Consider the following 13,566-nt stretch of genomic DNA (forward strand, 5'->3'; position numbering starts at 1 on the left):
AGGTAACACAGTATTTTCTGTTGGTCATGGGGGTTCTGTGTGGGAAGTTTGGCCCAATTCTATCGTTGGAGGGGTTCAGAATGCTTTTTGATTGTAAGTGAACTTTAAATCCCACCAACTACAACTCCCAAATGTCAAGATTCTATTTTCCCCAAACTCCGCCAGTGTTCACACTTGTGCGTATTGAGTATTCATGCCAAGCTTGGTCCAGATCCATAATTGTTTGAGTCCACAGTGCTCTCTGGATGTTGGTGAACTACAACTTCCAAACTCAAGGTCAATGCCCACCAAACCCTTTCAGAATTAGTTGTGGGAGTCCTTTGTGCCAAGTTTGGTTCTATTCCATCGTTGGTAGGGTTCAGAATGCTCTCTGATTGTAGGTGAACTATAAATCCCAGCAAGTACAACTCCCAAATGACAAAATCATTTATTTATTTTTAGTGAAGGACATACTTTGGGTTGTTAGGTGCCTTGTGTCCAAATTTGGCATCAATTCGTCCAGTGGTTTTTGAGTTCTGTCAATCCCACAAACGAACATTACATTTTCATTTATATAGATTATGTCATGTTCTACCTCCAACTAAAAGAGATTCAGAGAGCAGAACAGGTGAATCGGCACAGTCGACGCTATCACTAGGCCAGACAAAACAGTTGCCTCAGGCAGCAGAAAATGGAGAGCAGCAAAAATGGGAGGCAAAGCTGCCTGGATCGTTACTTGCCTGCATGCCATATCCCAGCTTATTGCCAACGCGAAAGTTTCAATTACGGCTTCTATACATTGAACTGCGGTGGGAGGCGAAATGTCATTCAGCTCAAGAAGCAAAAAGCCCTGCTGATCCGATTAGAGACCTAGTGTTAAGCAGATGGATAACAGAATTTGGGATAAAGCTGTTCCCTTTTTTTGTAAGAGTGTATTGGCTCAGATTTGTTTCATACTAAAGTCCTTTCACACTACGCAAGGATAACACTATGGGCTCCATACCCTCCAATGGTCCACGTTTGGCAAGTATATATATCTGAGATGCATCTACATCGGGCATGGGCAAACTTGGGCCCTCTGGATGTTTTGGACTCCAACTCCCACCATTCCTAACAGCTTCAGGTCCCTTCCTTTTCCCCCTCAGCCACTTAAGCGGTTAGGAATGGTGGGAGTTGAAGTCCAAAATACCTGGAGGGCTCAAGTTTGCCCATGCCTGGTCTAGATGCTTCCTAAGAAGCTTTTCTCTACTTCTTGATCAAAGGACATTTAATCAACTACCAAGTTTGCAAAATTTGTGGGTTTTTTATCTGTTTGTTTGTTTTGTTCTGTTAGAAATGTAATACAATGGTCTGGTTGCGGATGACATGATAAATAAAATGCCTCCCGCCCGGACCCACAGCTGTTACAATACATTGCAACGTTGTGGCGCTAAATTCATAAATACAGTAATTACTACATAACGTTACTGTGTATTGAACTGCTTTTTCTTCCAATTTGTTGTAAAACATGTTTATGGTGCTTAATTTGCAAAATCATAATGTTATTTGAGGTTTAATAGGCTTTTCCTTTGTTGTTGTTCATTCGTTCAGTCGTCTCCGACTCTTCGTGACCTTATGGACCAGCCCACGCCAGAGCTCCCTGTCGGCCGTCACCACCCCCAGCTCCTTCAAGATCTCTCGTTCCTCTGCCTTTTCTAAACCCAGCTTGAACATCTGGCAACTCTCGCTCCATGTATTGCTGGAGTCTTCCTTGCAGGATCTTGAGCACTACCTTCCTGGCATGAGAAATAAGAGCCACTGTACGGAAGTTTGAGCAGCCTTTCGCATTTCCCTTTTTTGGTATGGGGATATAAGTTGATTTTTTCCAGTCTGATGGCCATTCTTGTGTTTTCCATATTTGCAGGCAAATGGCATGCATCACCTTGACAGCATCATTAAGGCTTTTCCTTAATCCCTCCTTATTATCCAACATTTTCGCTTATCCAGCGCTCTGCGGGCCCGTTTATGTTGAATAAGCGAGACTCTACTGTCTATCCAAAGTTGGGGGTCACTGGCTTAGAAGGAGAGAGGATTCATTTTGTCACTTCCTGAACCAGATCCCTTGCAAAACTCACACACACTGACTTCCGCACCAAATGTGACGTATAGCAAGGAAGACAGTTGTTATTTCCAGCCAGAAGAGCTGAGTAATAACCAAACAACGAACCTATTTGCACCCTGCAAAGCAGAACGAAACATATTCCTCATCCACACACATAAGCCTGCAGCCCTAGACTATGGCAATTGGTTATTTATCTGGCATAGCTAACATGCTTAGAAGGCCAAATTGGATGGAAAATACAAGAACACTATTTTGATTTAAATCAAAAGGCAGGTTTAAGGAACTGTCAGTTTTAAGAACATCAGCAAGCAAAACCTTGCCCTTTTGGACATCTTTTCCATGAAAACAAATGCACGCATATCCCCCTGAGGACCCATCCAGACACTATCTTTATCCCAGGAGCTTCCGCAACAAACAGGAGGATGGTCAGATGCCATTCCTTGTAAACACAGAAGCAATCACTACAAAAGGCAAAAAATGTGCAATTTCCAGATGCGGGAATATCATGGTTTTGAGCTCAATATGTGGATCTTCGCATGTCTGTATGTCCCTGCACTTGGAAATCATGGGATTTTTTAAATCTAGGCTTGTTCCTGGGTTTTAGGCATTTGTTCCTGATTGATTGCTTCCTAACAAGAAGGTGACACTTGAGTAGAAGGCAAAAACTTTGTTTGTGTGCCAGAAACTTCATGAAACGTGCGGAGGGCACATTTTCTCTGGCTGGGACAAAGTTGTGCCCCCCTAGTCAATGTTGTACATCTATTCACTATAAGAGGAAACAGGAACAGCCATGTATAACCCAGGAACAGCACCCTGTTGTTTGATGCCACAAGTACACAACTGAATCTGTCTGGACAGATGGCCAGGCAACCAGGTTCTAGAGTGTGTCAATAATGTCCCTGCACTTGGAAATCATGGGATTTTTTTTAAAATCTAGGTTTGTTCCTGGGCTTTAGGCATTTGTTCCTGATTGTTTGCTTCCTAACAAGAAGGTGACACTTGAGTAGAAGGCAAAAACTTTGTTTGTGTGCCAGAAACTTCATGAAACGTGCGGAGGCCACATTTTCTCTGGCTGGGACAAAGTTGTGCCCCCCTAGTCAATGTTGTACATCTATTCACTATAAGAGGAAACAGGAACAGCCATGTATAACCCAGGAACAGCACCCTGTTGTTTGATGCCACAAGTACACAACTGAATCTGTCTGGACAGATGGCCAGGCAACCAGGTTCTAGAGTGTGTCAATAATGTCCCTGCACTTGGAAATCATGGGATTTTTTTTAAAATCTAGGTTTGTTCCTGGGCTTTAGGCATTTGTTCCTGATTGTTTGCTTCCTAACAAGAAGGTGACACTTGAGTAGAAGGCAAAAACTTTGTTTGTGTGCCAGAAACTTCATGCAACATGTGGAAGGCACATTATCTCTGGCTGGGACAAAGTTGTGCCCCCCTAGTCAATGTTGTACATCCATTCACTATAATCAGGAACAACCATGTATAACCCAGGAACAGCACCCTGTTGTTTGATGTCACATGTACACAACCAAATCTGTCTGGACAGATGGCCAGACAGCCAGGATCTAAAGTGTCAATTATGGCAAAGTTCTGTTCCTGGCTTGAAAGTCTGTGTTCCTGTTTGATTGTGCAGTGCTGACTTGGGCAGAAGTGGTCCAACCCCATTAGGTTTGTTTGTGTGCCAGAAACTTCATGCAACATGTGGAGGGCACATTATCTCTGGCTGGGACAAAGTTGTGCCCCACCCCTAGTCAATGTTGTACATCTAGTCACTATAAGAGGAATCAGGAACAACCCAGAAACACAACCCTATTGTTTGATGCCACAAGTACACAACCAAATCTGTCTGGACAGATGGCCAGACAGCCAGGCTCTAAAGTGTCAACAATGACAAAGGTCTGTTCCTGGCTTGAAAGTGTTTGTTCCTGTTTGATTGTGCAGTGCTGACTTGGGCAGAAGTGGTCCAACCCCATTAGGTTTGTTTGTGTGGCAGATACTTCATGAACCATCTGGAGGTCAAATATGGAAAGTGTCAACAATGACAAAGGTCTGTTCCTGGCTTGAAAGTGTGTGTTCCTGTTTGATTGTGCAGTGCTGACTTGGGCAAAAGTGGTCCTACCCCATTAGGTTTGTTTGTGTGGCAGATACTTCATGAACCATCTGGAGGGCATACATGGCATTTTGCAATTATCCGTATATCCGAATCTCTGCATATCTGCATCTCGCGGTTTCTGGCAGAAGTCTCACTGCAGCCATCTTGGAAGCCTCTAAATCTAGCAACAAAGCATCAAGTCTGGACAACAGAGTCAGAAATCCCGGGACTAACAGGTCTCTATGTGGACCTCTTCTGAAGTCCCGGGATTTTTAAAACCTGTGATTTAGTGCTGTCTGGAAGCGCCCTGAGAAAGGTGCCAGTCTAGGACAAAACGACTAAGTAGGGGAAAGATCACACACTTCTTTACCCTTCTATCCTCTCTTTCTCTTTCCAAGCTACTTTAAAAAAAATGCATGGTCAAATTCAGCCCTAAGCGTAGTGTACTATACATATCGTTGCATCTGTTGATAGTATTCTATATAGCTACTACCATGCTGCGGAAATAGGCTGCTTCCAGTTGGCACTTCATTAATTAAACACAGCTGTTAATTTTAGACGCCGTGAACTCCCGCTCAGGTAATGCAACTCAAAAAAAAGAAAGAGCGAGCTTCTCAACGAGGAACAGAATGTATCTAGGCAGAAGACTTCCTTCCCCAATAACTGCAACAAGACCGGCGACAGCTTGATCGCTGTCGGCCAGAATGGAAAATTAATATTTGAAGGTCTATTATCCCTCACTTCAGCCTCTGTGCCACTGTATCCGTTGTCGACATTACCTCTGAATGACATGCGGCACATGACTATGAAGTTGTACTGCCACGGTATTGGGTGTATAGATATATATATATATTAAAAAATCAAATGTAGTTGTGTGTTACACTTGCGCTGCAGCATGCTCTTTTTCGGTGTGGGTGTCTTGTGTGTGAGTGTGTGGTTTTGTTCGGGGACAGGCTGTACAAACTGCCACTGCCGTGCGGGAATGTGGTTGGCAGCTGTGATGCAGCAGAAAAAGGCCTTCTCCCAACCCACCTCCCTTTGCAGGAAAAAAATATATAGAAAGAGAGAGACAGAAAGAGAGAGAGAGAGTCACTCGAGATCACGACGCCGCGGCGCTGCAGACTGATTCAAAATTCATCTTCGGAGCTGTCGGCTAAAAGCATCACCCGGTCTTGCATGCTGTTAAATTCCCTCTGCTGGTGGGAAAGAAAGAGAAAGAGAGAGAGAGAGAGAGAGAGAATGAGAACAGAAGACAAACAGAGAAAGAGAGAGGAGCAGGAGAAATAACATTAGATATAAGGAAAGGGGGAAAACATTTCTCTATTTTTGTATTGTTGAAGACTTTCATGGCTGGAATCACTGGGTTGTTGTGAGTTTTATTTATTTATTTACTATATTTATATACCATCCCTCTCAGCCTGCAGACGACTCGGGGCGGTTCACAGTCGGTACCAAGACCATGAAATACAATTAAAAACATTAAAATAATATAAAACCATAGCAGAGTCAATAACAAACATATATCTTTAGCGTCTCCTTGCTGAAAACATTGACACAATTCAAGGTGCTGGTTTTGACCTACAAAACCCTGTACGGTTCCGTTCCAGTGTATCTGTTTGAACGTATCTCCCGCTACATCCCACCCTGGAATTTCAGATCATCTGGGGAGGCCCTGCTCTCGACCCCACCACTATCACAAGTGAGGCTGGTGGGGACGAGGAGCAGGGCCTTCTCAGTGGTGGCCCCTCACCTGTGGAACTCACTCCTGGGGGAAATTAGGGAATCAACATCCCTCCTCTCCTTCAGGAGGAAGGTAAACACGTGGTTGTGGGACCAGGCCTTTGGGCAATCTGACAACTAGATATGGACAACCAGATGGATAGGACTGAAAGGACTGACAATTGTGGAATTGGAATTTGAACTATGAGATTGTGAAACGCTGACCGTCAATGAGGAGAAATGGTTTGTATTGGTTTTATTGCTTTTGCTGGTTTTATGGTTGTTTTTGCCTTACAATAATTATTGTTTTCTGTTATTTGATGTTATTGCTAGAATTGCTGTTTTCTGTTAATGGATGTTATTTTGTCTTATTGTTGTTATGTGATGTGGGCATCGAATTGTGCCTTGCTTTTGTAAGCCACCTTGAGTCCCCTCCGGGGTGAGAAGGACAGGGTAGAAGCAACCGAAATAAATAATAAATAAATTGACCAATCACATTGCCTAATCGTTCCATTTTCATATGTCAGTTACACTGTACTTGCAAACGTTTTCTCAAAAAACCTTGACTTTTCTCCAGAATGTTAAAAGGGAGGAGGCCGAGCTGATATCCTTAGGGAGGGCGTTCCATAGCCAAGGGGCCACCATTGAGAAGGTACCACTTATGCAGAGAGACAAATTTAACTAATTTACAATACCATAAAAATATCCAGCAACCATGCAAAGAATGAGGAAGTACTTCATCAGTGTCACAAATGGATGGTGAAGTGACAGCTCCCCTAGTGGCCAGAATACCCTCAAGCAAATCTGGAATGTATTGTCTAAGGCTTTCATGGCCAGAATCACTGGGTTGTTGTACGTTTTTTCAGGCTATATGGTCATGTTCTAGAGGCATTCTCTCCTGACGTTTCGCCTGCATCTATGGCAAGCATCCTCAGAGGTTGTGAGGTCTGTTGGAACTAGGAAAATTGGGTTTATAAGCTGGAATGTTACATTGCCTCGTGTCTGTCTATATATGTTGTGTGTCTACGGCATTGAATGTTTGCCATGTTTGTACATTGCAGTCTGCCCTGAGTCCCCTGTGGAGTGAGAAGGGAGGAATATAAATACTGTAAATAATAAATAAATTAGCCCAGGCATGGGCAAACTTCGACCCTCCAGATATTTTGGACTTCAATTCCCACAATTCCTAACAGCTTCGGGCCCTTCCCCCCCCCCCCCCCCCCCCCAGCTGCTTAGTGTGTTTGAGTGGAGTTAGGAGAGACTTTGGCTGGATCTACATTGCGCTTTATCCCAGGATCCGATCCCAGGTTTTCTGCTTTGCACTGGATTATATGAGTCTACACTGCCAGATAATCTGAGATCAGATCCTGTGATATAAGGCAGTGCAGATCCAGCCTTTAAGTGCCTGGGATGGATGGATTTAATGTGTTTTCTTCCCAGCATGACTGCCACACAGATCTCGGCAGACCAAAAATAGTGCTTTTTATGAGCCCCAACTGTTCCAAGGCTTTTTGGCAGGGGAGGAGGTTGGGCATCCTGACAACTGCGACAGCATCCTTGATACCTTTCGCTTGTGCCTCTTGAATCCGTTCCTGCGCCTGCGGTTCATGATCTTGATGCTGTAGAGCGCTCCCAGGATGAAAAGGGCTCCAGCGATACCAACTCCCACCGGGACCAGCATGCCAGACATGTAGCCTGCCTGCAAAACAGAGGAAGCGGCTGCAGGAATACTGAGTGAGCGGCTGGCACCGAGCCCATCTTCTGCCACTTTAAAGATCCTTCATTTTTGTAGCTTCGTTGTAATAGCTGGAGCATCAAGTGTCCCCCCAAATTAACTGGAAAATAGAGTTGGAAGTGACCCCTAGGGTTACCCAATCCAATTCCTTCTGCTGTGCAAAAAGACACAATCCAAGCCCTTCCGACAGATGGCCATCCAGCCTTTGTTTAGCAATCTTAACAGAAGGAGACATCACCACACTCCCAGGCAGTCATATCCCTAGTCTAGATTGTTGCAATCTTACCAAAACATACCCCACGTGGATACAGGGTCTTGAAATAAAGTGAAAACCCCCCTTACCTTATCTTTCAACTTTTCCATCCAGCTTCTCACTAGAAAATCAACAAAATGTGTGTTAGTCGCAAGCAGAATTCTTATTACAGCACTAAACCAAAATGACAAAGGCTGGCCCTACACTGCATTAGACCCTTATAAACCGTATTTGCTAAATTGCATTATATCAGTCCACACTGACCATACAATACAATTCCAAACAGCATTATTTGCATGTCACGGCGCAAGTAGCACCACCTATATGTAGAACTGTAAGTTGCAAGATTTGAACTGTTGTATCATGCCTGGTTTTGCCTTTTTACCCTGTAAATGTATAGTTGGATTGATTGGTTATTTATAGCTTTCAATCAATGTTGTTTGCACCAGTTAAATTGCTCCTCCTGCTCAATTGTTTGACCCCCACCTCTTCCTAGAGAGCAGGACAGTGTTTCCTTTTCTATTCCACCATCAAACTTTCTATCAGATGGACGTGAGAGAGAAACTTGGCTCTGAAGCCCTTGATTAAGTTACCTCTCAGCACCAATTCTGAGATTTTTACCCTTGAGACTTATGCTTCATGTTCAGATCAACCTGGACGATGTTGGGAAGTCTCAAGCGCCTTCAAACCGGTTCCTTTGGCACCAGAGGAAGGCCTTGTCCCTTCAGATATAGGCCATTGGAATTGGGGTTGTGATTATTCTGATATTCACAGCCATTGAGGAAAGAGGAAACTTGGAAAAGCTTCTCAGCTGCAAACTCTTTGGTCCCAAGACAAACAGAGACTATGATGTATATTTTCCTTCACCCCTTTGAAACTTCCAGCTTATTGCCTTAAAGGGATAACTCTTTGTGAACAATTAAACTTATTTTGAGTTATCTACAGTGTTTTGGTCCTTGGGAGTTCCAGTTTTCCTAAAGGGGGGCAAGAAGCAATCCCCTGGGGGAAAGATGTCACGTCCACGCCTCTTTCACTAAGAGTTATAGCCCCCAGGCGCGATGGCACAATGCAACCGTAGTTAATAAGCGATTTTGGTGTGTTGAAGGATGTTCAAAACTTGATGTTCAGAACTAGATGCATTCCATGATCTTTGTTACTGAAAACTATTAGAATCATAGAATCCTAGAGTTGGAAGAGACCTCATGGGCCATCCAGTCCAACCCCCTGCCAAGAAGTAGGAAAATTGTATTCAAAGCACCCCCGACAGATGACCATCCTGCCTGTTTAAAAGCCTCCAAAGAAGGAGCCTCCACCACACTCCGGGGCAGAGAGTTCCACTGCTGAACAGCTCTCACAGTGAGGAAGTTCTTCCTCATGTTCAGGTGGAATCTCCTTTCTTATAGTTTGAGGCCATTGTTCCACATCCTAGTCTCCAGGACAGGAGAAAACAAGCTTGCTCCCTCCTCCCTATGACTTCCCCTCACATACTTATACATGACTCCTCTCAGCTTTCTCTTCTTCAGGCTAAACATTCCCAGCTCTCTAAGCCACTCCTCATAGGGCTTGTTCTCCAGATCCTTGATCATTTTTGTTGATCTCCTCTGGACACATTCCAGCTTGTCAACATCTCCCTTCAATTGTGGTGCCCAGAATTGGACACACTGTGATTCCAGGTGTGGTCTAACCAAGGCAGGATAGAGGGGGAGCATGGTTTGAGGCAATGCCTGCTTATTTAGCAATCTTTTAAAGTATCAATAAAGAAAGATATAAGGGAAAGAAAGCAAGAAAGCTAAGAAGAGTCCACCCTGTTTAGTACTTGGATGGGAGAGTGACAATAAGGCAATATTTCAGAGGAAGGGACTGACAAAAAACAACTCTGAGGATTCCTTGCCTATGGAATCCAGGCTTCAGCAACACAGGCATGGTTGACAAAAAGACAGTACTTCCTTGAATTCAACACAGGTCCACTCACTGAGCATTCTGGAATCAGACAAAACATATTCCTTATTGATTTTTTTAGTAGTTTTGGAAAATCTATGCAGCAACAGCATATCACAACATTCCCAATGGCTAGAAAATGGATCCCATAAACATGGCAAATAATAATAATAATAATAATAATAATAATAATAATAATAATTTATACCCCACCACTATCTCCCCGATGGTGCCTAAAAAAGTGGGCGCTAGAAATAATATCATACAAAAGCTGACTGGCACAACCTGGGGATCACAACCAGATACAGTGAAGACATCTGCCCTTGCACTTTCTTTCTCTGCTGCTGAGTATGCATGCCCAGTGTGAAACACATCTCACCATGCTAAAACAGCCGTACTTGTGACGATGATGGTAGCAAAAGGAGGGCCTCCCTGGAAGATCTTAGGGTTCCATCAATCCTTTCTTGGCCACTAGTGTATTTCCAATCCAGTTCAATGCAGTTAATGTGTATTCTGAAACTGCCTTATATGGCAGTGTAGATGGGGGCCTAGTATAATACACTCTCAGAGTCATTCTCAGAATGGCTTCACGAGTGTGTCTGTATCCTAGCATTGTTTGCGGAAGTCCAATTGATAACAATATGACCCTCACACTTGCAGAACCAGTACCCATAGTTTCACATAACCACATCTGATATCTAGGATTTTTCTTTTCTTTTTTCCCCTGGAAGTTTCATGGTATGCTTCAACCAGAAGTTACTATAAGGTTAAATTGGAGGATCTAGTTAAATTATGTTCTGGGAGTTTTCTAGGACCTCCTTATTATAAAGTAATTAATTAATTTCAATAGGGTTTGCTATTATCCACTATTCTCCAGCAGATATGGGGGTTGTCCTGTCCTCGTGGTATCTAGCTTATCCTTGCAGTTCTATCTCATTTGCATGGTGGGATATCTCAGGCTTGACAGAGAACCAAAGGAGAGCCATGTTGGATCAGACCAAAGGTCTATCTGGTCCTATATTCTGCTCACATGGAGGTCAAGTACAACATGAATGCAACAGAACCCCTCCATCCCTTATTCCCAAAAACCAATCCGTAAAGGCTGGTTCTGGAGGCAATTACATAGCCATCAATGGCTGCAACCTTGCACTGAATGCAATACCCAAAGCAGCTTTCCCTCCAGCTTTCTTGCTATGATTAATACTGCTTTGCGCCTCCAGATGAGCTTGGAGTTACACAAGGTATCTTCTGTGTATCCTTGTTGGAGGAGAGGGGCAAGCTTGGAGTCTGATAAACTTGACCCCTCTTGAAACAATCACATCTCCTTGCCTTTCCTGGAGGAATCGGGAGGAGAGCAATTTCCCCTCCGCCTTATGTACTTTCACCTCTTTCTATTACTAATTGCCTCATTAGCCATTCCAAAATAAGACTGGAAGCCTCTTAATTACTTTGTTTGCAGCGCCTTCTTCCCTCCCCTCTCACCTCCTTCTCTCCATCAAGAAAAGTTGTTTTAAAAAAAGAAGAAGCAAATTAGGCAGGCAAATGGAATTTTGTGGGATCTTCAAAACCTTGTTGTGTGCCTTCAAGTCTTTCAGACTAATGGTGAACCTAAAGGGGGGCCTGTCAAAGGGGGTTCTGGGGCTGAGAGAGTGTGACTTGTGCAAGGTCACCCAATGAGTTTCCACAGCTAAGTGGGGATTTGAACCCAGTTTCCTTGTGCAATGCTCAATCCATAGTATCACACAATAATTGAGCATATTTTGGAACAGTCATACTTTTTTTATTACAGTTCCCACAATCCCCAGCCATGGGGATTATGGGAGTTGTGATCCAAAAGGATAACTTTACTGGGCTCTGTAGAGTCCCATATTTATCATCCCTTTACATCCTTGGAGTAACATGTGTCTGAAGACTTCTATACTTGCTACAACAACTAATAATGTATTGTCGAAGGCTTTCATGGCCGGAATCACTGGGTTGTTGTGGGTTTTTTTGGGCTATATGGCCATGGTCTAGAGGCATTCTCTCCTGATGTTTCGCCTGCATCTATGGCAAGCATCCTCAGAGGTAGTAAGGTCTGTTGGAACTAGGAAAATGGGTATATATATCTGTGAAATGACCAGGGTGAGACAAAGGACTCTTGTCTACTGGAGCTAGGTGGGAATGTTTCAACTGATCGCCTTGATTTGCATATAATGGCCTGACAGTGCCGTAAGGAAGGAAGGAAGGAAGGAAGGAAGGAAGGAAGGAAGGAAGGAAGGAAGGAAAAGAGAGTGGAAAAAGTGTGAGAGGGAAAGGGGGGAAGAAAAGAATGCAGGACTGAATATATCTCAGCTAACAAGCCTGAGGTTTGTTTTAGCAAGTGATGCCAAAGGCTCTCCTGTGCCTCCAAGTCATCCTAATAGTTGAAGGCTGCCTCCATCTGAAAAGAAAAGTGACCACTGACAAATGAGCTGCCTTGCAGACTTGGGAAAGCAATTAAAGCAGAAGGTTTTGGGAAGCAGGTTACAAAACATTTGCAACACTGGATACCCACAGTCTTGAAAGCAAGAGCAACCCATTAAAAGACCCTCCATTGGTGCATCTACACTACAGAATTAATGCAGTTTAATAGCCATGCAGTTTAACGGCGCTCCATGCAGTCATGCTGCCACATGACCTCAGAGACTTCTATGGACAACGCCAGCTCTTCAGCTTAGAGATGAGCACCATTCCCCAGAGTTGGACACGACTGGACTTAATGTCAAAGGGAAACCTTTACCTAATAGCCATGGCTTAATGCTATAGCATCATGGAGTTTGTAATTTGGTGAGGCACTAACACTCTTTGGCAAAGAAAACGAAACACCTTGTAAAACCACAGTTCCCATGATTCCATATCATTGAGTGGTGTCGAACCGCATTAATTCTACACAAACCCCATTGTGGCGCAGCTGGATGAGTTCGAAGCCAGCCCGGGTTGGAGTAGGTTTCCAACCAATTGTGTAGCCTGTTGTCGACCTTTGCAACCCGAAAGACAGTTGCATTTGTCAAGTAGGAAAATTAGGTACCACCTTAAAGTGTGGGGAGGCTAAATTAACTAATTTATGAGGCCATAAAGAAGACTCCAACAAAGCACTCCAGTGGGGAAGCATGCGGGGAATGCGGAAGTACTTCATCAGCGTCGCAGATGGACGATGAAATGTTTCAGTTATATATGCTGTTGCTCTTCTAAAGACATTTTCCAATATGAAAGCAGTCAACTGATTGAAGAATTCTGTGTGGATGCAATGTCTTTCTTCAAATTGCTTCATTTCATTGCAATCAGGTTCCTTATTAGTCAAAGCACAATTCAATGTGCTTTCCTTGGGGTTTTGAAAGACAGCACCAGTGTGGCTACATCTCCTTCCACATGAATTTTTAAAATGATTTTTAACTGACGAAGAAGCTCGTGAACTAGCAAGGTGTGCTTTGCACTCTTGGGCTGGCCCAGGAAAATGATCACCACAAGATGAATGTGTGGTTTTTCTTTAAGAGTGTGAAATAAATTGAGAAATTACTCTTCAAAGGCTGACATTTATGGGAAGACAGAAAGGTCTGCCATTTCTTACGTCACCATGCTCACACCGTTCACCTCACTTTTATTGTTCCAACCACAGAACATGGAAGTAATACCTTACAAGCATTTTACCTAGTAGCATAGCGTTGGAAGGGATCCCAAGGGCCATCCAGTCCAACCCGTTTTGCCACACAGGAAGACA

The 13,566-nt window shown here is 43.6% G+C and overlaps 1 protein-coding gene across 2 annotated transcripts in view; it reads right to left on the reverse strand.

Moving 5' to 3' along the window:
• Positions 1–413: 413 nt before the first annotated feature.
• ARMH4 (armadillo like helical domain containing 4) overlaps positions 414–13,566 on the reverse strand; it is an 80,603-nt gene continuing 67,450 nt past the window's right edge. Inside the window, exons 6-8 of one of the 2 annotated variants that reach the window (XM_060753578.2) lie at positions 7,979–8,010; positions 7,466–7,600; positions 414–5,375 (exon numbers count right to left, since the gene is read on the reverse strand). In XM_060753578.2, the coding sequence (XP_060609561.2) occupies positions 5,310–5,375; positions 7,466–7,600; positions 7,979–8,010 (233 nt within the window). In that variant the 3' untranslated portion in view covers positions 414–5,309. Of the gene's footprint in view, positions 5,379–7,465; positions 7,601–7,978; positions 8,011–13,566 lie in introns of both variants that reach the window. The other variant, XM_060753569.2, reaches the window with a different exon arrangement.

The sequence above is a fragment of the Anolis sagrei genome, chromosome 1 (genome assembly GCF_037176765.1).
Source record: "Anolis sagrei isolate rAnoSag1 chromosome 1, rAnoSag1.mat, whole genome shotgun sequence".
Classification (NCBI taxonomy): Eukaryota; Metazoa; Chordata; class Lepidosauria; order Squamata; family Dactyloidae; genus Anolis; species Anolis sagrei.